Raw genomic sequence first — 24,739 nt, forward strand, 5'->3', positions numbered from 1 at the left:
AGTCATGAGGTGGTCTTTAGCTCACTACAGGAAACTGTAAATACTATTTGATAAACATACGTAAAACTCAAAAACTTAACAGAAGATAAAAACTCTTCAAGCAGTTTCTTCAAAGTATCCTTAAGTTAGATTTAACTCCACACAAAAGAAATCCTCAATTTAGGTTGTCTTCTGTGGTTCGACTTCTTTAGAAGCTGTCTAGTTGATCCAATAACTAATGTATGCACAGACCACTTGTTTAAAAAAATTAAGCATTACCTTTTCAAAAATCAAGAAAAAGAACATGCTAAAGCACTCAATTAATGGAAGCTGGGGAAGTAAGAATCAAGCATCACTTAAAACTGATAAACAAGGCACTGTTATCTAATACTGTATAAACTATAAAAATCATAACAGTTTAATAGTGTCCTTAAAAAAATTCCTGAACCATTTTCCATGAAGTGTTTTTTAAAATATATGCTTGAGTTTTTTTTTTTCATTTATGTTTATGCAAACATATTTCATTTACCCAAAAATTTTTAGTATGTTGTCATAGGGACAAGCATTTCTCCAAAACAGGACAAGAGCAAAAAGAAAAATCATGTTTCCCCATTTGTTAATATTTGCATAAGTGCTGTACTTGAACAGACACAAATAGTTTTCCAAAGTTAATATGTGCTTCAGTATTGCACTTACATTTCCTAAGTTTCTTCCCCGAATTCCTACAGGGTCAAAAAATTCTTTTCACTACTTAACATTTTTCAAACAGGAGTTATAAAGCAAATATACCCTCCTGGTACCACAGTGATTTATGTATGCTTGACTGCATTCTTCGCAAATATTGAGACTTAACGTGGCTTGAAATGATGGCAGCTTCGAACAAAAGGAATGTAGGTGATTCTAAATCTCCAAATGTAGTAGAAAACTACAGAATAAAGCTTTTAATTCCTTTAAAATAATACCAACCTGTTTTCTGAACTAGATGTAGAAGTACTAGATGATGACAATGTATGAGAATTTGACATGCGTGAGACAAACTTCTGGATGGTGTTACGAGATGGAGCTTTGATCCGCGAGCTACGCCTACTGTGATATTTCTGGAACAAACTCTCAACCTAACATCAGAAAAAGACAGCAACAGTCGAATTTATGCTATAATTAGCTTATAATTAAAAGTAATATTACTGATCCCTAACTACTGCTAAAAAAGGTCTATTGAGTTTCACACAGCAAAGCTATTTCAGAAATCTTACTAACAGATTACAAGAAACACTTTACAAGAAAAATGCATTTGTTTATTAAACAGATTTAAATCTACATGCACCTACTTCTGAAGACAATTTTTCTGTTTACCTTTCACCTAACCAGTGAGACAGATACAAAAATGCAAGTAGAAAACCTAAGACTTGAATCATTCACTAAACTACAGCTCTCTACCCTTATTTTAGTTATATCTTTAAATAGTAGGGTTTTTTTCCCTATTTAGAGAGCTCTTGAGACTGTATTAAAGGCATAAACCCGTATTTTCTTGTTGCTTTACAAAGCAACAGTTTTAAGCACTTTAAGAAAAACTCATAAAGACTTTTACCTGGACTGCATTTCAGATCTGCCATTAGATCTACTAGAAATCAATTACCTCAAAGTTCTTCAGTGTCTTTCTCCAGAGCATTGGGTCTGAGGGTTCAAGCTGGAACACCCGCAGCATAACAAACAGCAGATGAATACAGAACGTGCCACGGCCGCAGCTACAAGTCTGCAAAGGAAAGTATATGCTATGGCTTTACTGAACTGACAATTATATAGACAATTTTTCCACACTGAAGTGCATCATAGAACACACACTACCACCAACACTCAGGAAAAAAAAAGCAGTTTATGCAAAATATTTCTTATATAGGCATAAACATCTTCGTAGATGGCCTTACAGAAAACGTGAATTGCCAAAGCATTGTTCAGGAATATATACTGCAAAGCAGACACCACTTATTACAGCAGTTTTCTACTGATGGTTTCCCCCATTTTTTAATTATTTTAAAATCAACTGAAACTATTGTTCCGTTTCATATTAGAAGGAATTTATGCATATAGCAATGTAAACCCATAACATGACAGCAATCAAACTTAAACAAGATGCTTCTGTTTACTCTAAAACCTACATGGTCTCCAATGTAATATTATATTAGTTCAATGAAAGCCTATGAAAAGGACCTCACTACAGATACTAATGGAACTATCACACCATTAAAGGAATTATATTGTGCTTGCCATTTATATGAATTGAGAAAATAAATTTTTTTCAGAGGGAGAAACTAGGAAAATTTTAGCCAAAAGTACATAAGTCAGAATTTGAAACCATTTCTAGGAATGAAAAGTAGACAGGACAATAGCAATTACTTTCAAATTGAGAGCGTTCATGAGTCTGGGGTTTTTCGTTCGTTTTCTTTTTTAAAGAGAAAATTTAGACAAACAAATACACCTGCCACATTTCTTACGAAATACAAGTTGATCATTTTACTACATAAGCAGAGATTAACAACTAATGTTACTTTATATTACCACTATTATGGGCTGGCAACTAACTAGATCTAATTAATTTTTGAATAGTTTTGTAACGTTAACTACAAATTAATAAAAGCTACAGCCAACATAAAAACATTCTCTACCTGAGGCCCAATAAACACTCTGTATTTATTATCAGGGCTGTCTCCTCCAATTAAAAAAGAGTTGGGTCCTATCTGCTGCAGCAAGTACAGCCTGGCTCGCATAACTTTGTTGACACGACGACTTGTCTCCTCTGGGCTGTATGGAGAGAAGCCATCTGGAGATGGGGCTCGTCGAGGTGGTGTTATTCGTCCACTCTGAAACTACATAAACAGTTCTATCATAAGCATTTCGACAACAAGAGTAAGTTTAAATTATGTGGGGTTTTTTCCCTCCCTCCAAATGAGGTAGGATTAGAGTCCCCAAAACCTTAGACTTCTAAAACCTGCTTAGACTATATGACTTCAAAATAATTACTTTTCTTCCATACCCAGAACTCAGGGGCAGAGGAAAAACTGTATTTTTGTAACTGATATTTTGTCTAACATTATGACAGAAAAAGAGGTTTAAATTGCTTCTGTTTTCAAGCCTTCACTGGTTGCCTTACCCTATATTACTACTGAATTAGCAGGTATAATCCAATGAGAAAATTACCACAGACTTCTAACTTCATACAGGAAATTATTATGTAAGATTATAATGCTAACGTATTTCATAAATGAAGAAATACTATGACTAAAGTTTACACAAGTGAATACAATATCAATGAAGAACACAATTTTAAGAAATAGAGAAAAGGGACAAGGATACAGCTTCCTTTCCTTTCCATGAATCAAAGCAACTTTCAGCTGAGGATGGAAATTTTTTCATTTTGTTTCCCTGTGATCAAAAACTCAAAGGCCCAAATCTTCTACTAAAATGTTTTTAATTAAAATTCTTCACATTTCTAATGCTATGAGATGCATTAATGGCTCTTTCTAATTTAAGGTCTTCTGCTTTAATTTATAACCATGTTAAACTTTATGTTATGATGCAGGTTATAATTGACTCACTCTCCATCAGGTAAGTAAAGACAGCCTGAACTTCTAAGGTTTTTTCATGTGAAAGTTTAATATAAACCAAAGAAGAACAATCAAGTAAAAATGCAACAAAGGCCAACTTAGAGTGGCTGTTGTGGTTTCAGTTTGGGGGTTTTTTTTTTTAACCTTTCAGTTTCTCTTGTCAAAAGGAAAGAAGCTTTGCTGTTGTACTGCAACTTGTGATTTGTCCCTAGTTCAGAGCAATGGCAGCACATATTTTAATTGATTTTGTAAGATTGTTGACAGCAATGAGACAATAAAAGCAATTAGATCTTATTCTTACCCTAATTGCACTGTGAAGTTGTAGACAAGTAAACTGAACATTTTCACAACAAGCAAATCCATTAGATGCTATTACTCAAAAGATTATGCTCAAAACATTATATTCTTAATCATTTTTTATGAAGCCAGTTACTATTGCTCAAAATATTCTGTTCCTGATCTTCTCCAGTGTAATGACAGACAGTTTAGTCTTAACAATTCACATTCCTAATCCTCCCTAATCTGTACATAAAGATCAGTTCTTGAATAGAGGATCATAAACAGCATACCAGCAACACTTTTCTGCAGGTATCTTAATCCAGTCACCAGCCCTAACCACAAAGGAGTACTTGGAGAACTCACATGCAAAACTAGACAGAAAAAAACCCAAACAGACTACTAGCACCTCAAGCTAAGAGAACATAAATGTCTTTGCAATTGAATTATCTATATTTCTTTGTTTATTTCCTAGAAATAAAAATTAAAAGCAGGACTTAATTAAAATGAAAACACACACCTAGCAGTAGAGAATAAAATTCCGCACCTGAGAAATGTAACGTAAGATATACTCTGTGGATCTTACTCAAGTGACACCCTGTCATAAACCCTTTGTATCAGCATCTTGCCCCAAAGGACTAACTGTCGCTATAGACAAAGGATTGCAAAATATAGCCAAATTAAAAATTATATAAACAGCCTGCAACTTACAGGCACTGGAGATACCCTTTTTCTTCTAACACCTGGTGATTCAGATTTAATCGTCCTAGATGAGGATGAAGAGGAGCTACTAGGAGAAGGACTACGTCTTCCTTTCTGCGTAGGTGAAGAAGCAAAGCTTTGTCCTTCAGCTTGAGGTTCTATAGAGAGTTTGTTCATTTCCAATCCATCTCCTTTCCCAGGGATTGGTTTCACCACCTTACAGGAATTAAACCACACGTTAGAATTATGAATTGATAATTTTACACTAAAGCAAAACTATTTAACCAAAACTTGATTTGCTAGAATTATAAAATTAAGCCATTATCCAGGTATTTGAAGTTTGCATGCTCGTTATATTCTAATATTAACACCTAATGGGGTTTATCAATACGCGCCACAAGAGCAAGAACCCTTTTTCCTCCCAATTTGTGCTGCTTGTGACTTGTGGCAGCAACTGATCTGACTCTCAAAGTACTTCTGTAGCTCTCATTCATATCTCAAAGGACAGCAATTCACCCGTTCCAATAACAGGAATCAAAAGAATTTCCACAGACACTGTCTGCGTGGTAAGAGCAGTAATGTTGGATCCATCAGTTATATTCAATATTAGGTTGCTATTTCTACAGCACAACACTTGTGGCAAACTAAAAATTACTTTGAACCTGGAAGGAATTCAGTAGAATTAGGGTGAACTGTGCTTAGGTTTTCTGCCTGCTATACAAGTAAAACGGCTACACCACATCTGGTATCTGAGCTAACCACTGTGCTGTAATACATGAATAAACACATGTGCCTAAGCAGAGTGAGTACACTCACATTGCTTTGTTGCACAAACACTGAATTTTGACACTGAGGTATGGAATATTCAAGGTAACTTTCAGCTGCCTGCACCTCAGACCCACACAATGCATGAGTAAGGCCCCTGGGAGCAGAACTATATTAAAGCAGTCACATTAAGCAGAGGTGGTTTTAGTTCTACATTTCTCCATGTCTTGGAGGCTTAACTCAAAGCTGGAGGGAAGCTTCAGCAATGCTTCAGATTAACAGATCAGACCTCTCCGAGAAGGCTCCAGAGGTCTCTTGAATTTAGGCAAAAAAAATGGAAGGGACTTTACCAGGTCAGGGTATGAGCAAGAAGACATATCCAGACTTAGTGACTTTCTACATGATAGTTTGGACTGCATCCACAAGATCAAACACTATTTTAAACTGAAGCATTAACTCATCCAACTGAAGCTATTCCACTATACAGAAATGCATTTCAGTTTCAGGCAGGGACAAAGGAGAAAAGGACAATGAGGAGGTTGTGGTCCAGCAGCAAGGCACTACCTAAGAGAAGGAACACCTGCATTTAAAGCCTTTATCCAATCACCATACATCTCAATTTAAGGAGTCACCGTATTTATAATGTATTGCAAATCTGAACTGTTCAGAAACTTTTGTTGCTATTGGTTTTAAGCATATTGCTAGCAGATTATGAAAGTAAACAGAACAAAGGAGAAGTATAAAAAGCAGTGCAGCCTTCTTTTCCCTCTACTGATTAATGTAACACTTTTTCTTTCCTGGAAGGTCAGAATGCAAATTTATGTGCCTGTGGACAAGTTAGTTACAGCTGCAAGTGCCTGAAAACATTTTAAATGTAAAATGGTAGTAAGTGAGAGTCTGGAGCTCAAAAGTTGTATTAAAAACCCCAGAAACCTCAAGGGAAGTGGGCTGATCAGAGTAACAATTTCAAGCTATGCAGTAAACAAGATGAATTTAAAAAATTTTAAAGTAAGAACTGGTTTCTGTTACTTGACTCTTAGAGCTATTGCTTTGATGCAATTTTAAGTATTCTCAATTTTCCTTCTCGTGACAGAAAGCTACCAACAGAATCCTCTTATATGTCTGTTCTTTAAATTAGCACTCCCATGAAGTGGTACACAGGAGTCACACTGAGCTATATTTACAGGCAATTGATTGCTATTAATTAACCAGCATTATATTGAATAGAACTGTAATTATGGTAACTTTCAGGTTTGATATGCCTGCAATTTCTTAAAACTACTGAGCCACTTACAAAAACATTAACTGAAAGGCTAATAGAATACTCCAGCAAAGTTTAACAGAGTTGAGATGCATGAAGGAGTTACTCAGTTTTGTTTTTTTCTGATTCTGGTAATATTGTAATTTGTTTTTTCATTTAGCAAAAAATCTGTATACTCCTGCTATAAATATAAATTAACATTTTCAAATGGAAAACTGAAGCCATAAACCACCTCAGAATCAACAGAGTACAAAGCACTATCATACAGCTGAGCACTCCAGTTTTCACCTAATGAGTCGGAGCTACTTCTGTTATTGACTCTAGAGGGCAGTATTGTCACGATGTTATCTTACACTACACCATCAGCAGCACAGCCTTTTCCTGAAAAACGAAGCTTAATAAACGCATACACTTCAGAAAGCCAGCCACAATTTCCTGTTAAACGCTCAAAAAATGAAAATGAGCACTGTTATTAGGAGTATGTAAACTGTTAAGATGAAGAAGTTTTTAATAGAAACAAACATAAGGGATTTTTATTTCTAACAGCTGTTACAAATACTGCCCTTCCACCAGCGCCACTTACCACAGGGCCTCTCCTGCTTCTTCTTTCCAGCCATTCATGCTTCCAGGCTGGCATACACGTTGCCTTGAGTTTTTCCCTGATCATGCGCTCTTCTGGGCGGTCATCCATCTTCTGCAACCCCCTGAGGGTTTCTTTATTCTCCATGTCACGACTATAGCAAAGACAAAAGAAAAATAGTCATGAACATCATTATTTTTAGTTAAAAGTATAATATCACAGTACTCCAACTTGGTGCCATCTTTTCCTCCCTCTCCTTACAACGCAGCTGCTAAACTCTACTTCCAACTGGCTGAAGCAAACCTTTTAAGATCTACAACTAGCTTGCTAGTCTGCCATTTGCACCATACTTGTTTGGAGGGCTGTTTCTTTAATACGCGTGTACTGCTTGTAACATCGAACACACAGTAAAAATGAAGGTCTTGGCAAATACTAAACCAATAAAAAAATCACCTTGTGCCATGTCATTCACCAAGAGTTTTACAAGCATTGTAATGGTTCATGCATTCCTTGGCAAATAAAAACTTGCAATCTCTATTTTAGAACAATTTACAAAATACAAATAAAGCGTGAAAATTTTCGTTCTTCAGAAGATGCACAAGCATGAAACTATGTATGCAGTGGCTTTTCCTATCATGAACCCTTCCTTAAAAAGGAGGACGTCCAAAATAATGTAAAGTATGCTTAAACTCGCCAAAGAATTCATGAAAGCCTTGAGAGTAGTTGAGAGTAGTTTTTGGAGTGACTGATGACTCAAAAGCTCTTCAAGTCAGCTAGGATTACAGCAAAACTCACAGCAAGTTCCTATTAGTAAAATGAAAATGTAATCCATCTGGGCTTGTACTTTATTGACCTACAGCAAAGTAGTTGCTTGTGATTGCTGGCAATAATAAAAAAGCAAAAAATACCATCAGACACTGAAAACCAAACATGAATAGTCTGCAAGATTTCCTGATTCTGTTGAGCTATCTGCTAAATCACCAAGAAAACCACATTCTTAAGCAGCAGCACATGATCCCCATCCATTTTCTTGAAGTCAGCAGTCTTTAAGAACAAGAAAGCTTGATTAATCCAACTCTCAAAATGAAGTATTATTTCAAAAATAAAATCACAACCCAAAGTGGAAGATAAGGCTTTTTAATTTATTTCCAACCACTACTTTAATGCACACAGTTTTCAGCTTTTAAAGTATGTAGCTATGCAGTTAAAACCAGATTTATGTACTGTACGATGACCTACAACATATTCCATATCACATTCACTGCAATAAGATGTTAAAATTACAATGTCTATCTTCATAAGCAATGTATTACTAAGATTCATTTATCACAAATCTCCATGTAGAAAAATACGAAGCTTTTGCTGGTCAAAAGCACTCCTGTTTTTTTTTTTTCTTTCTTATTGTAGAGACAAAGGAAACAAAGTATTCTGAGGCAGGAAATTATTCTTCCTGTTCAGTACTGAAAGGTAATAAGCAGATGAATACTGTAAACAAAATACATTTTCTTTCAAGCAACATCTAAAACTACTGTTAACAGCCGACTTTAGACACTCAGAACTGTGGCCAGTGATTAAAGACTTAAATATATATAAATAGAAACACAATCCACCTAAGAATGAAATAGTCATTTATACTCTCTTAACTTCAAAATTGATGTAATAGCATAAAAATTAGTTTTGTCCCAGCACTGAATTTCATACTGTTGCCTTCTAGAAACAGAGAATAAAAAACTAGTGATCATTCATGCAAAATAATACATCATACTAGCAGGTAGAGTCCAAATGGAAAACGTGCCTAGAAGTTTAAAATAGGGGGAAAATTATTGGGTAAAAAGGTTCCATTTTGCATTTTCCCTGGAGTCAAAAAAAAAAAAAAAAAAGGTTCAAAGACAAAAATCTTGTCATAAGAACAGTGCAGATCCACAATAATATAGGTGCAAGTTAAAAATAGTTCCTCTGCCTTTTTTAATATCAGTTATTCCATAGCATGAACCATCTCAGTTGCATGAATACTTTGTATACAAGACAAAACTCGCTATCCCAGCAGTGAACAGTATTTCAATTGTTCATATAACCATGATTAACTTCCCAACTGATAAAAAAAAAGTCTTTTAGAGGCCCTTGGACTTGAATTCATGAACAATGTAATACAACAGTGCAGGCTTCACAATCTCCACTTGTTCTCTAAAAAGCAGAAGCAACTATCTTCCTCTCATGTGACAGCTAAACTGATCCACTCTTGCCTGCACAAAGAACTCTTGTGCTGTTCCTCCATGCAGGTGGAAAAGACCAGACGAGTCTGAAAGCTTATGCTTAGCAAACCACATTAATCTTTTTGTGGAATTGAAGTATTTTATCTATTTTTATAGAACATAATTTCTGCAGTGCTCAAGAAAGCTTCATATTTTAACTCAAGTTTGGCTAAAATATTTATTAAATATTCTTCTACTGTTGGGTCTGTTGAAAAATCATGTTTCCTGTGACTGCACCAAGCACCACGCACTGCAGGACATCCTCATTTTGTGGCCCTGAACCTGTAGGGTTTTTTTAAAAAAAAAATTATTATTTTTTTAATCTAAAGCAAACCCTCTTATCTATTCCAGGCAAGCTGAAGTTTTCCTACGCGGCACTGGCCAGGCTGCCAGCCTCTGTATCATTGTACCTCATTATAAAAAAAAAAAAAAGGATAAATTCAGAGCAGAGCCCATGGAAAACTCGATCCTGCAGAGTACAGAGCACTCAGATCTTCATACAGCAAAACCTATCCATAAGTCAAGGCAATAACGTACTGAAGTGACTACCAGGTGGTGCTTTACTTAAACAGTCCTAACGAAGCAAAGGAGCAGGCCGAACCCAACAGATCTCTGAGAACCCAACAGCTTGAACCAGGGAGTCTGACATTTCTCAGCAGCCCATCCCGCTGCTTCATCATGAAGCAAGGACTTCGCTCTGAAATGTTTCAGCCTTTCATGAATCAAGCAGAAAAGACATAAGGATTTTTTTTCCAGAAAAATTTTAACTTCTAAACTTTGCCACCCCTCCACAACAGCAGCATTATAACTTCTTTTTATCATTACTTTTAAACCAACAGATAAGAGCTCCTGTATTGCTAGTCAAGAAATTCCAAAGATACAGATCTAAATTGTAATCCTGAAGTACTGACCCAGCTCAACAGCGCAATGACTATTTTTTTAATGAATAAGCTCAGTGGTCTGCACATCAATAATTGCATCATTCACTCTGGATTATTTGCTTCATGAACTATAAAACTAAATACAATAAGATTAATGTACTGCATGTAAACAGTTTATTGCAACATCTTGTGCAGAGAAGGCAAAACATTGTCCTTTGTTTCTATGTCTTAATTTTGAAGGCTTGCAAACAGTAACTGAACAGTCAGATTGTTAAGAACTTGTTCTGTATGGATCAGTGATTCAATACTTTAGCACAAGATATGCACTACAGGTGTTACTTAGCAAATTTGTGATATACAAAGGCAAGATTTGCTGCTGAATAACTCAGTCAATTTAACATTCATTCTCTGCTAGTATTTTTCTTACAAAGAGCGTATAATGTTCTATGAAAACTGAATTGTAGCTCCAATTCATTTTCCTGTACTTCTCAATGCTCAGGAATAGTTCATGCCTTGGTTTTCCTTTCTTATTTAGGCAGTTTTAACCAACTGCCACGCTGGACCAGATTTTAGTAGCAGCCGGAAAACAGAAAAAAGCAAATTCTGAACTAGGAGTCAATTCACCAAGAAATGGGAAACTCTGTTTCCTCTGTCCACAAATACTCAATCATAGGGAAGATAAAAGCTATTAGCTACTGTATAATTATTTTCCTTTTTTAACACCTGTCTGAAGCAAGTTCGCAAAGGTAAACTTGCGTACCAGCAGTGGTCAAACCATGTCTGACTGCAAAAAATTAATTAACAAAATTGGTCACACAACAGCTCTATCAGAACAATGAGTGCATTTAGCAACAAGAGCTTATGAGAAAAGCCTGGGGTTTGATGGAAAAAGCACTGAATAAGAAGGAACAAATACTGGAGAAACAACATTCTGCTCAGCACAAATGCCAAATGGTGACAATCAATACTGGAATCAAGCTTAGATAGGATGTATAGAGATCATTTTGGGGAACTTAAGCAAGAACTAAGAATGCAGGCACCCAGCCACCTGCAATGCAACCCTCAACATGTTCTGAGAACGCTGGGCTTGTGAACTGGCCTGGAGGCATGCTATGAGCAGTGCTCAGTGGGAGGCAGGGCAGGGAGAAAAGAGTTAAGCCATTCCCTGAAATGAAGAGATCAGCTAATAGTGTTTTAGATGACTTCTTGCCACTAATAATTCCAATTTTCTGGAATAATTCCAAAATTTTCTCTTTTGCCACTCAATATATTAAGGTCAGTTAAAAAAAAAAAAAAAAGAAAGAAAAAAAGAAAAAATCAAGATGGGCAAGCGCCATTCCTCTTCCTCCTGATCCACTACACTGGCATCTATCATCTAACCTTCTGTATCCATCCTAACAAAGCAAAAGATTAGGCATGGCACATTTGATTAAAATTAAAAACTTAACAGGGAACTTTCTCAACCTAGTACTAAATGGCAGAAACTGCCACTAAAAGACAGCGTTGAATGCACTACTTCATAGACACTAATGAATCAGGCTTCCTAAAATAGTTACAGAGATTTTAGCCAAATGTTATGTAAGCCTGAAATTAAGTTCTGTTTTTCACTAGAGCACCTGACAAACACAAAAGGGAAAACAATAAATGTATTTTTTTTCTAGCTGGCTCAGCTTCTCCAACAGCTCTTCACCATATATATGAACATAATGAGGTACAAAAGGAGTATGTTCTGAATGGCCCTCTATATCACATTAAAAAACTCCCACTTAAAGTCATTTAGATGAATCACTAACAAGCATTCGGCATTACGAACTCCCTTCCATTTACCTCACATAAGACTGCACGTTCTCATATATTTTGAACTATACTTATAAATCATAAATACATTTATACATTATAAAAATAACAAAAAAATGGTGTCCAGATGTAATGAAACGGAGACATAACACCCAGCAGGTTCTTGTGGAACCTCTGCTGCCTTGGGCATCCAGGCTACTGTGTAAAAGCCCCTGATGAGAACACCATCAGGTGAAAGCCACTGCATCTTTACATAGAAGTAGTTTTAGAAGCTAAATCATATCCTATTTCTTCCAGTATTTTTCTGCAAATGGGCAACAAACCTGTAAATATTTTGAGAACATGAAAGAAAAATCTTCCTGTTGTTTGACTCTAAAAATGAGAATTACCGAGTCTATACCTCTACTAGTTTGGTAGTAATTATTTTTCAGTCCCAGTTTGACACATCATTTGTGTTCTCTTCCTATAACGTCCTTTTTATCAAGAATCTTCCTTGAAAAATGACACGTCACAAGTGTATTTGCTGAAGAGAACATTTCACTGCTAACTGGACAATATTCAAAATCAAAGCACTAACTCCACAGACTGATCAATTACCTTCCGTGGAACCTCACAGGCTCTGGTCAAGTAGGATAATCCCGCTCAGTGATGAAGACTCAAATCTCCAAAACCAGATGTCTAAAGTTAGAGGTAAATTGGATTTTCAGGCTCCTATGAAGTAAAATCCACCTACTTGAAGTATGTCAAACATTGGTTGGACTCCTTTTTGTGAAGCCAGCTCATCCTGCCCTGAGATTTTGGCACTATTCAGTCAGCAGCCATTGAAAATGAGTCCTTCTACAAAACAAGCCAAGAAATACCAGCCTCTGTTTGCAACAAAGCTAATGAAACGGGCTTTTCTCTTCTGCATGTTTCTTAAGAAGACTATCAGACATCTCAAACAAGTATTACAAAAGCTCCTAGGACTCTCTAATCCTTCCTGCTGTTGTTTAGTCTCCCAGTACCAACTCTGATCCATCATATACACAAATTCTAGTTACATTATGTGATGTCTCAGACTTTTAACTTTCATACTAAAAAGTTTGCAGAGGAAAATCTGGTAATGCCTAAAACTAAAACATTATGCCATTCCTGAGCAGAATTTCTAGAAGTTACAGTAAGTAGATAGTTTATATTGATACATGAGACCCAAAGCCACTAATAATTGTGGAGCTTAATGATTTCCGATATTAGTCCAAACACATAAAATTACGAATTGTGATAATATCGCTTATACAAAGATTCATAAATTTTTTACTGTATGACAAACTTTAATATCTCAACAGAGAACAGAATCCAGTATGCCCAGTTCACATTACAACAAATGAAGAGAATACATAAGTCCTGCTCCCATCCTGGTGCACCACACTACTGGGCCTTACTCAAAGGACAGCAGTAACATCATAAAAAAGGAAGACAAAAACGTGAGTGCTCAATGACAGCTAACTATGTGATTACTTTATTTGCACCAGGATAGATGATTTTAAGCATAGATGACAGAACAAGAGTTTCTGCCACTCCTAGGTTAGCCCACCAGAGCCCTCCTTTACCTTTTGCTGAAGTATAAGGCCAAGTTTATACTTGGCCATGTATCACCTAAATCAACTCCCATTTTAACAGAATAAAACTCTTCACTTGTAGTCCACAGTTTAATCTCTTGGACACCAAAATGAACCTTGCATTCAGATTCTTTAAGTCTGTCATACCTCCAAACAGGGGTGTTAGGTGAAATGCAGTTGGCTAGGACACAGAAAGCATCAAGTCAGAAAGGGTATGGTCCTTGCTGATGTAAAAGTCTGAAGCCATGAACAGAAAGAAGCGACTAAAAGTATGATAAAACCCAAAACAAAAGTCCCAAACTGAACTACTTATTGCAGATTTTTATACATCTACATATTTGGTATATGAAAACATTCATACTGTTTTGAGTTAGCGTCTGTCCTACTTCTAAGGATGAAATTGCTTATTGGATATTGGATGACTGTCAGATGCAAGACATTGCTACACATAATGCACGGGCTAGTTTCTTAGGCAATTTAACACCCCTGTGCCCAGAGAAGAACACAAGATATTTTATATAAAAAAACCCTTATACTTAAGAGTCAGCTCAACATTACAGGGACAGGCAGATACAACTGTGCATTTTACAATCCCCACCTCTGGTTTGAATGGTGGGCATAAAACAGCACACAAACAAGTAACTTGGATAGGATAAGCTGTGTAGATTTTCAAAAGCTGTAATGTATTAAATCATTTCTGGAGGAGTTAGGAAAGGGAATTTAGACCATTCTGGCACTATTTAAACCAGCAGAATTATCAGCACATACCAAGATACCAAATGTTCCAAGACTGCTGCTGGAAAGGGAGTTTAAGTTCTCTCAGCAGAAAATTCTAATAAAAATAAATGACATAAGGAAAAAAAAAAAGGCTCATAAATATGTTGTTTCTAGCAAAGAAACATAACATACTAAAAATTTGTTAAGTTTTAATGACTGGTTAGGTTGTAAATGGAATGTAAACAAATGGAGAATTAAACTTACTCTTTTCAAACCAAATAAGTCTTTCAATTATTTACAGCTCAACTAAAAGTGTTTTAAAATCCAACAGTCTCTGGCCTTAGAGAAGATCAGAGACACAAAGATGTTTAACAGGTTTGCTCCTGTTCTTTTCTGAAGAATGAATTTACTGCCATGCTTCCATGACAAAAATAATTATTTCTCACTAAGAATACATTTGTTTCTGAGTGTATAGTGCTGACAATTTTAACAAATTATTATTGTCACCTACTAGTGGTACAAAAGTAGCATTTAGGAGTCATTAAATAGGACCCTAGTATTGCTATAATCCCAATTTGATTTTTTATTTACAGATCTTGCCTGTGTCTGGTTTTGTTACTTGATACTAATCTTTCTAAGCTAATGCTCTACTTTAATAAATATACGGACAAGAAATACGAAGACAAAAAAGTAATCTCAGTTATACAATGAATTTATATAATTAATATAATTTCCTATGATACAGGAATAAGCTGTCCTAAATAAGCACTAAAGAGGCATCTATCTTGCTCACTGTCACTCAGACACTCATTCAAGATGGCCTTGTCCTATGGAGATCCATGCATATATTAAATTTTGCTCCAAAAGCCGAAGAGGACTAAACATTTCCGTATGTATTTCTGATGCTGGCATAAAAAAAACTTCCTTAGGGTGCAGAAGTAAAAAAATCCTCTTATGAGTAACTTCTAGGTGAAGAAATACAGCCCTAGAGCAAAAAATTAGAACCTTTCACCCACTTACAGAAGATCCATAGTGGACAGCACATTTTATATCATCAGAAAGATGACCTCGTTCTCACCATGAGGACCTAGACTTGGATGTTTATTCTCTTAACTCTCAAACTTCCAGTGCCCTTCCATGCATTAAGAGCGCTCTGCACTGTACAGGGAGAGAACTGCCTCCCTGTGCAACAAGGAGACCTTTTGGCTACAATCTGTCAGCTATTCTACCCACAGGCCAAGCATACAGTAACTACACCCACTTTAACAATAGCAGCTACTATTACAAATGTTTGTTTTTCTAAGATAACGACAAGCTAGCATGACAAAAAAGGCAGGAAAAGGCAATTCAAAAACTCTGCAAGCATATAGCTAAAAATGGTTATAGTTTCAGTAGCTTCTATTTCAGTAGCTTCTATAGTTTCAGTAGCTTCTTTAAAATCCAAAGTATAAAAAGAAAATAGATGCAGGAACCTTATCTGATGGGGAAGAGTATTTTGTGAGGTAACTTAGAAATAATAATTTTAAAAAATCAATAAATGTAGTTAGCAAGCAATAAAAAAAACCTCTTAATAACCAAACAAGTCTGTGTTAATAAAGCAAGAAAACCAATTACAGGTCAGAAAGCATACTGACTACTCCTTAACAAAAATATACCATTTTTTATCCTCTGTGTATTCCAAGCTGAGATTTGACTTAAAATCTTTGCTGCATTCACATGTTACTCATAATAATGGCATTTAAGTTTTTAACTGATACTAATGCATATGTATTTAAAAAAGTAGTTCTTGATACTGATTACAAATCACATAATATCAGAGTAAAACCACAGTGAGATGAAGTCCCTTTGATAGGGGCCTGGATTAAGGAAAAGTGGCATCTTCAATATCTGCTTCAAAATTGAAATAAAAAACTGCAGAAACACTCACACAGCAGTGTGAAAGCATAACACTAGAGAAGCATCACTTGACAAGAGCTCTAGCTTGCCATAGTGATTTGAAGAAGGACAGTGTTCCATGTGAGTGCAGTTTTATCAGAAAGGCTTGGTGTTCAAGTTCCAGTACAGTCATTCCCTGCCAGGTTCCCAGGCACAAAATGTTTTCCTATAAACAAGCACCTGGGAAAAAGTTTCACAAACCATGGACACTCCACCACAGAAGACAAAAATATTACCTACAACTAGAAAGATGCACGTGCATGGAATTACATAGATAGATATTACATTATAATATGCAAAAAGAAATAGTCCTAATTTCATCAAGATATACTCTTCCAGTGGACTATTGCCAACTTTCAGCAGGTTTTGTGGGCCATTAAGCACGCTGTCATCCCTCTGCTCGCTAAAACCAATGCTCAGTATACACAGCTCTACATGCCAGCTCCATGCATCCCACTTTGACCATACTCCTGAGTCCTCTAAACCAATGGTTTCAGTAACCATTACAGAGAAAGTAGTAACTAAAAAACAAAAAGCAAGCCCACAGTTCCTACAAAAAAGTTATCAGATAATATTTTTAATTCAAATCAAGTAAATGCTGTGGGGGAGACAGGGGTGGTGCCTTCACTTCTGCCTTTCAGCATTGTACTAGAAATGCTTTGGCTACTTGTCATTCCTTGCATTTATTTTTGAAATTAAATAGTAATTTTTGGTTCAAGGATAGCATTTTTTGGGATTCCTACGCGTGCTACCTAGCTACAAGAAATCTTCTCCTCCCAACAAGGTTGTATAAAGTAATTGTTTTGTAAAATTTCATAACATATTATCACTGTACCGATTATGTCACCACACCACTGTGAATACTGAAAGTAATTCCGCATCTAAGGAACTGCAGAAAGATTAAAAGATATGACCAACAGGACAAAATAAACACTCCATGGAACAATCTCTAACCTACACTGTTCTATCTCTAACCTCCCATTATTACATTATTCAAATATTCTCGTATATGTACTAACATGGTAGCTGGAACAAATCCGTCTCTAACCTCACATGGGACTTTGAGGCTACAAATTATATTGAAAATAAGTAGTAATATTTTGAAATAAGTAGAGAACTCCAGATCATATCAACCGTATCTATGTTTGGCAGAAGGATAAACAACTTCTTACTGCTGTTAAAAACCTCTTTCATGAGGGATGGAGGGAATTTTTCCAGAACCAGAGAGTTACTCTTTCACTGTGTTTCCTAATCAGCAGCACAATTTAATAAGGCAGTAATTCCGGTTCTTAACTCCCTTCCAAGATCTCCCGAAGGAAACTGTATGGATTTTGGCTGGGAAGGAGTTGCAACAAATAGCAACTCAAGCTTTCATATATTACTGTTAAATAAAATCAGAGTAGCTAAATTTACCAATGACATTTTATTGATCCAAAAGAATCAGGGAAGGACAAAAAATAGTTGTGAAACCCATAAAATTTATAAATAGGAATAACCACAGGCAATCATGGTACCTAAGTTTTGCAGACACACTAGGGAGTTCAAAAAACTACACAAAGTCAAACAACTGAAACTGTAAAAAATCCCATTATTAAAAAAAATCCCATATTAAAAAAAATAACAGCACAGTTTCCTTTATTGACGTGGATAAGTATCACATTAAAGTGATTTGCAAGAAAGCTTTTTTATTTATCCTAACCCACAAGCACAAAAAAGAAATTACTGTTGCCTTAAAGGTCTTAGTCTTATATTGCTGAAGCTACAAAATAAGTATGGTTACAAAAAAAAACATTTAACTTGCTTATTGACAGAACTTTATTCAATACATCAGTTGTACAATAAGCATAAAAGGTATTTTTGGTGGGATGCATGCCAAATAAATGTCTAAGATAACTATCTGAAACATGGGAATATATACACCTATGTATACTTCAGGCAGGAGATATGTTTTCAATGACAAGGATCTCTCCCTCATGAACGTCAGACCGCCTTACAAAATGAACTTAAGAAATGGAATTACAATGATGTACTTACTAAGTTGGTTTTAACTGGCACTCATTTTAAATATTTAACACTGACAAAGTTAAGATACCAGTTACCATTTCAGATCAGTAATTCCCATTTTTCTTCAAGCATATATGACCTTCAGCTACTCAAACCATCTTTCAGGTGGCCAACAGAATAAGCCTGGGGCCTACTCAAGCTTTTCAACTGAGATTGCCAATTCATGCTTGCTGGTTTTGACTGTCAAGGGAAAGTTAATTAGGAATTGCCATGCAGTTCCTTCATGCTGAAGAATCCTGAAAAGTATAGATAGGAAGTGGTTATTAACCATTTGTGCAGTACCCTGAAGCATTGCTTCAGCTGAGACAGTAGCACTCTGAAGTCCACGCCTTCAAAGAAAAGCAACACTAACACACCTGTGTAATTTCAGATTTTTTAATCGCTCTCCCACACAGACCAAAAGACAAAGATTGTGTGTGTTCTGCAGTATTATTCACTAGCTTTTCGTGGACTACTCACGTAAGCTCATCAGTGCAATCCTCAGACATCAATGTTCTGTCCAAAATTGCGTTCCCTCCTCTACAAATCAACTCTGAAATTTAGGAGAGCAGCTGCTTGGAATTCTGATGCTATCAATAAACTCACATTAAAAAGAAATCTGAAATAACAACAGCAAGGCCCTTTCATGAATATTCCCAATATAAGGAAGAATATTGTAATGCTCCCACATGAAGTTCACAGTATTCCTGTGCAATAATGACAAGGTTTCCTTGCTTCATCCTCACCTCCCACTCAAAGGAATTAATTTTCAAAAATGATATAAAACATGTTGTCAGGCTATCATGAAGCATTAATGCTTACTTGAGTTTTACAGTGAAGTGAAAGCAGCATAGTGCTTCCCTGAGATCACAAAACCAGGATGTATCCATGCTTTTAACAGTAACACTACTACTTAAGATATATAGATGAGTGTTATCCAGTATGTCAGAATTAAAATAATTAAAACCATCTCTCATATATGTGTAACTAAGTCAATGTTCAATCTATGCAAAGAAGTTCAACAGTTTTCTCAAGCTTCTCACCATACATGTTTAAGAGTTGTGTAAATAAAAGAGAAACCTCCTATCATCTACCTTAAAGACAACATTTCAGTATCACGTGTACAGGCACTATCTTTAGACATTTTTACATGCTGGAAAAGGAGCATGGCAAGCTGTAGACAATCCAGGAGACTCCTGGAGTGCATTGAAGATAATTTCTTAGTCCAGCTGATAGAGATCCCCACCCCGAGGAGATGCAATACTGGACCTGATGGTCACCAATACAGGCGGACTTAGTGACATTAGGATTGGAGGCTGCCTGGGCTTCAGTGACCATGCACTGGTGGAGTTCAAGGTCCAAAGGGATATGGGACAGGTGAGGAGTATAGTCAGCACTCTAAATTTCAGGAAAGCAGATTTCCAGCTTTTCAGGGAGTTATTTGGTAGGAGCCACTGTGACATGGTCCTCAGGGACAAGGGAGCATAACAGAGCTGGCAAATATTTAAGGATTCTTTTCGTGAAGCACAAGAGCGCTCAGTCCCCAGATGAAGGAAATCAGGCAGGAAAGGGAAGAGACTGGCGTGGCTGAGTCGAGACCTGATGGTCAAAGTGAAGACCAAGCGGGAACTGCACAGGCAGTGCAGGCAGTGACAGGGAATCTGGGACGTGTATAGGGACACTTCCCAGATGGGTAGGGATGAGGTCAGGAAGGCCAAGGTGCAGCAACGGCTGAACTTGGCGAGGGAAGCAAAGACCAAAAAGAAGGGCTTCTGCAGGTACGTCAGTCAGAAGTGGAAGGTTAAAGAAAGTGGTTACCCCCACTTATGGTTTGGAATGGTGAACTTGTACCAACAGATGAGAAGAAGGCTGAGGTACTGAACTTTTCGCCTCAGTCTTCAGTGACAACAGCTCTCCTCACCCCTCCTGGGTCATGGAACAACAAGATGGGGACCAGGGTGGGTAAGTAAAGCCCCTCCCACAGTAGAGAAGGATCAGGTTTGTGACCACCTGAGGAACCTGAACATATATAAGTCTATGAGATCTGATGAGATGCAATTCCTGAGGGAATTGGTTGATGTGGTTGTCAAGCCACTCTCCATGATATTTGAAAAGTCATAGCAATCAGAAGTCCTCAGTGACTGGAAGAATGGTAACATTGTGCCCATTTTTAAAAAGGGTAAAAAAGATGACTGGGAACTACTGACCTGTCAGCCTCATCTCTGTGCCTGGGAAGATCATGGAACAGATCCTCCTATAAGCTATGCTAAAGCACATGAAGGGCAGGGAGGTTTCTTCGGGTTGAGTCTCTTGAGAGACTCCACCTGGAGTATTGTGTCCAGTTTTGGAATCCTCAACGTGAGATGGATATGGAACTGCTGGAATGGGTTCAGAGGAGGGCTACAAAGATGATCCGAGGGCTGGAGCACATCCCATATGAGGACAGGCTGAGAGAGCTGGGGTTGTTCAGCTTGGAGAAGGGAAAGCTTCGAGGAGATCTTATAGCAATCTTCCAGTACCTGAAAGGGGCTACAAGAAAGCTGGGGACAGACTGTTGACAAAGGCTTGTAGTAACAGGATGAGGGGGAATGGTTATAAACTGGAGAGGGGCAGATTTAGACTAGACATTAGGAAGAATTTCTTCACTGTGAGAGTGGTGAGACACTAGCACAAGTTGTCCAGGGAAGTAGTGGATGCCCCATCCCTGGAGGTGTTCAGGGTAAGGTTGGATGGGGTTTGGGCAGCCTGAGCTAGTGGGATGTGTCCCTGCCCATGGCAGGAGGGTTGGAACTAGATGATCTTTAAGGTCCCTTCCAACCCAAGCTATTCTATGATTCTATGATTTTTAAGAAAGGTCTCGCAGAACAAGGTAAAGGTATGTGAGAAAAGCATGTGAACAGTCCCTGGTATGAGCACCTCATTTATAAGGGGATCATGAAATGAACATACGTAGCCATAAATTTTTTTGCCACCACTGCATTAAGCAGAGATCCCTAAGCCCTACGTACAGGACAGTATTCCCATAGCTCTGTCACAAGTTTCAAAAGCAAGACAGAGCTTTGGACACTGCTGCAAGTGTATCACGTCTCCTTGCCTATAAGTAAACTTTAACATTGATATTATTTTAATGCACGGCTGTGTTTTACCCATTACCTGTATCTGCCTACATATTAAGTTTTAATGGTGTCCCCCAATAATTCTGGATTCCAAAGTTTCAATACATGGCAAAACATAACATCAACACTATAAAGACAAAAAGGTAAGAAAAAGTGGTCTTGCTTACAGCCACACTTACCTGCTCTAGAGGGATACAAGGAAATTGCAGTCCTTGTCTGCTAAGGCAGACTGGCTTTCAACTTACCACCTCACACTGTCAGTGCAACTGATGTAATAAAACCAAGCACTGTGTGGAATGTACAGGCACGCAGACTAGGAATCCATGTTGCTGTAAAATGCCACTCTTAAATTCAGTTCAAGATTTAATGAGAAAATGCAGTTACGACAGCATATGACAGACATTCAGACTCATGAAGATGCTGTGCTCCCCTTTTCAGGGAAGAGGCACAGTTAAAGATGATATATTGGCAGCACAGAGCTAGCTACAACATGAAAGCAGCATATTTCAAACTGAAGCCTCAATTGAAAGCTTTGTTTTCTATGCAGTTCAGTCAAAACCAACTACTTCCTGACTGCAATTTTTAAATTCCAGTTCCTGAAGTCAAATTTGTTAAGAAATATTAATGTTAAGCTATTAAGAAAAAAAGGTGTAATTAATCTTTTAAAATCTGTCATGCATAAACACAAGATGCAACATTTTCCTTATCTCATTAGAAAACACAAAATCAATAAATGTTGAATTTTAACTTAAAAAATGAATGTTGACAATTTTACTTCCAATATTCCAACTGAAGGATGTGTTCATCCAACAGAGAAATTGGACGTAAAGCATACTCTGTAGGTCAGAGCTGAACTAGATCATAAAACAGGAAAATCAGAAGTACTACTTTTTTTTTGCAACATAAATCAGCTCACAGTAGGCTGAAACAAAGTTCTAAAACCTTCCAATCAACCAGCAGTATGTGACAGACACCAAGTTATTTTAGTGTTATAAGGGAATCTTTAAAATTAGTTGAATTGAATCCCAGGGAATGCTATCAAACTGAAGGCCATATAAAGCATTCTAAAACTGGAGGTTCAGAGAGACTAGCAAAAATTTATTCCACAGGACAACACAGAAGTGCAAACTGCAAGCGTTCCAATTTGAGTTAAGGAAGAATTAATTTTCTAACTTTTCAGCTAAGCCCCATCTAAGTAACTTCATTTTCTGTAAGCTAAGTGCATATTTTTAAGACAGTCTCTCTCTAAAGGTGATGATAATCAAAACTTATGATCATCACCAAAGTAACAGAAGGGCCACTGCTTATATTTATCCCCACAAAGACCAAAGTTACTCTTGAGTTCATGACATGCCACAAGTGAAAGGGGCGAAAAAGGATCACACCTGCAGGGACGAATGGACAGGACAGGCGACCCAAACCAGAGTAGAATATTTCATTCCATATATGTTATACTGTAAAAAACTGAGGAGTCATAAGGGTCAGGCTCTCTTCAATGCCAGTGTCCTTATCTGTGTATTTTTTATTAATTTCTTATTATTTTTTATTGTTTCATTAAGGCTGTTACAGTTTCCAACCCGCAAATGTCTCTTTCATTTCCCTTTCTCTCTTCCCTGTGTGTCAGTGGAACTGGGTCCACAACCGCCTGTGTTTAGCTGCTAACCAGACCAGGAGAGGGCTACAATATGACAGCAATTTTTTAGTTTCTTTACTAAGTATTTTTCAAAAATTTATGAGGAATGAAAAGCAAAAAAAGTTAAAACAGTTTTTCAGCATATTAATCTGAAAACAAGCCTACTTTAAGCAATATATGTAAATTGTATTTCTTACCACTCTCCCATCTGCCATTGCCTATGCATTACACAAAAACCAAGTTACTGCTACTGTGGATACTTTTAAGCTTTGCAGTTTGGTTATGGATCTAAATCTCAGTCACAAACAATTGTTTTATTAAACAGGAAAAAATATAAAAAAAAAAATCATCAACAGTAAAGAGCCCATAAAATACATATGCAAGCAGGATCTTGAATTTGCTGCTAGAATACCCTTAGATCAAGTACTAACACTAGAACTAGAGTGATAACAAGCCAAGAAATAGATCAGGTAATTTAAATACCTTGGCTTTGAGTAAACAGCTACTTATGCCACTAGAGAGGAAGAAGGGCTCAGAAGCTATCCTAAATAGGGTATGTAACCTGTTGAAACAGTTCCATTTACCATCTTTTCTGCAAGAATGTCAGTTTGAGGAGTTACTACTTCGCATCTCAATTATTGACTTCTAATATTCACTCCCTAATGATGTACACTCAACTTAAAAAAATCCAATCACCACGTATTTTGAAACCTGGAGAGAAAAAAAAAGAAAAAAAAAAAAGGAAAACAATAGGATGCTATCTCCAAACCAATTCATAACACGGTTCTGTATCAATTTCCCAGGAAACCAGACAGGACAGCACTTCTAATGAAAAAGCTTTAGTCAGCCTTTTAAGACATAATACTAAGGTCTTCCATTTTCCCTGTACACATGCACTGTGACAGAAACTCATTCTACTAGAGAAGATGCCTCAGATGCAGCAGCAGAATTCACCACACTGTAGATTATGTTAGTCCCAAAAGATAACTAGTTCCTTTGTTTCCTATTTATCACAGAAAGAAAATACTTCATTTTCAGGACAGAAATGAAGCATGGCAGTATGACTCAAACCTCCATACCAGAACAGAGCTTACCAGCAACTGCAGACCCCATGAATTCACAAGGCCCCTAAATGCACAGTTGACTCCACAGGATCTCCCCATAAGGGGCCTTTATAAGGCCAAACCGTAAGTCCACCCAGCCCAGTAACGTATTGCCAAACAGCAACTACCTGTGCATGCTGTAGTAAAACCACAAGAACAACATCTGAGCAACTCTTCCCCACTTTCTTCCTCACGTTCACCAGCAATGTGTGGTTTCAGAGGGGAATCAGAAGAGAATGCTTCCACACAACAATTTGCCCGACTGATTTTTGACGTGCTGTAAGCCTCCATCTGCTGGTTTATATGAAGACTGTAGTCTAAAACATGAAGGCATGTGATGTGAAGTGACCCAAGATGTTTAAAAAAATGTTGAGCTGACCTCAGGGGAAAAGAAAATATGATGTTTACTCAGCACACCACAATACTGGAGAAAAAAAAAAAAGGCAAGATGACAGCTGAAATTAACTGTAGTACAGAAAGTTATGTTAGATACACATTA

The 24,739-nt window shown here is 37.0% G+C and overlaps 1 protein-coding gene across 2 annotated transcripts in view; it reads right to left on the reverse strand.

Moving 5' to 3' along the window:
* The window catches only part of MAP3K1 (mitogen-activated protein kinase kinase kinase 1), a 64,504-nt gene that overhangs the window by 18,282 nt on the left and 21,483 nt on the right, over window positions 1-24,739 (reverse strand). For both annotated transcript variants that reach the window (XM_069879778.1, XM_069879779.1), the window contains exons 2-6: window positions 7,169-7,319; window positions 4,569-4,775; window positions 2,643-2,843; window positions 1,616-1,732; window positions 946-1,094 (exon numbers count right to left, since the gene is read on the reverse strand). In XM_069879778.1, coding sequence (XP_069735879.1) covers window positions 946-1,094; window positions 1,616-1,732; window positions 2,643-2,843; window positions 4,569-4,775; window positions 7,169-7,319 — 825 coding nt within the window. The remainder of the gene's footprint in view (window positions 1-945; window positions 1,095-1,615; window positions 1,733-2,642; window positions 2,844-4,568; window positions 4,776-7,168; window positions 7,320-24,739) is intronic.

Source organism: Phaenicophaeus curvirostris, chromosome Z (genome assembly GCF_032191515.1).
Source record: "Phaenicophaeus curvirostris isolate KB17595 chromosome Z, BPBGC_Pcur_1.0, whole genome shotgun sequence".
Taxonomy (NCBI): Eukaryota; Metazoa; Chordata; class Aves; order Cuculiformes; family Cuculidae; genus Phaenicophaeus; species Phaenicophaeus curvirostris.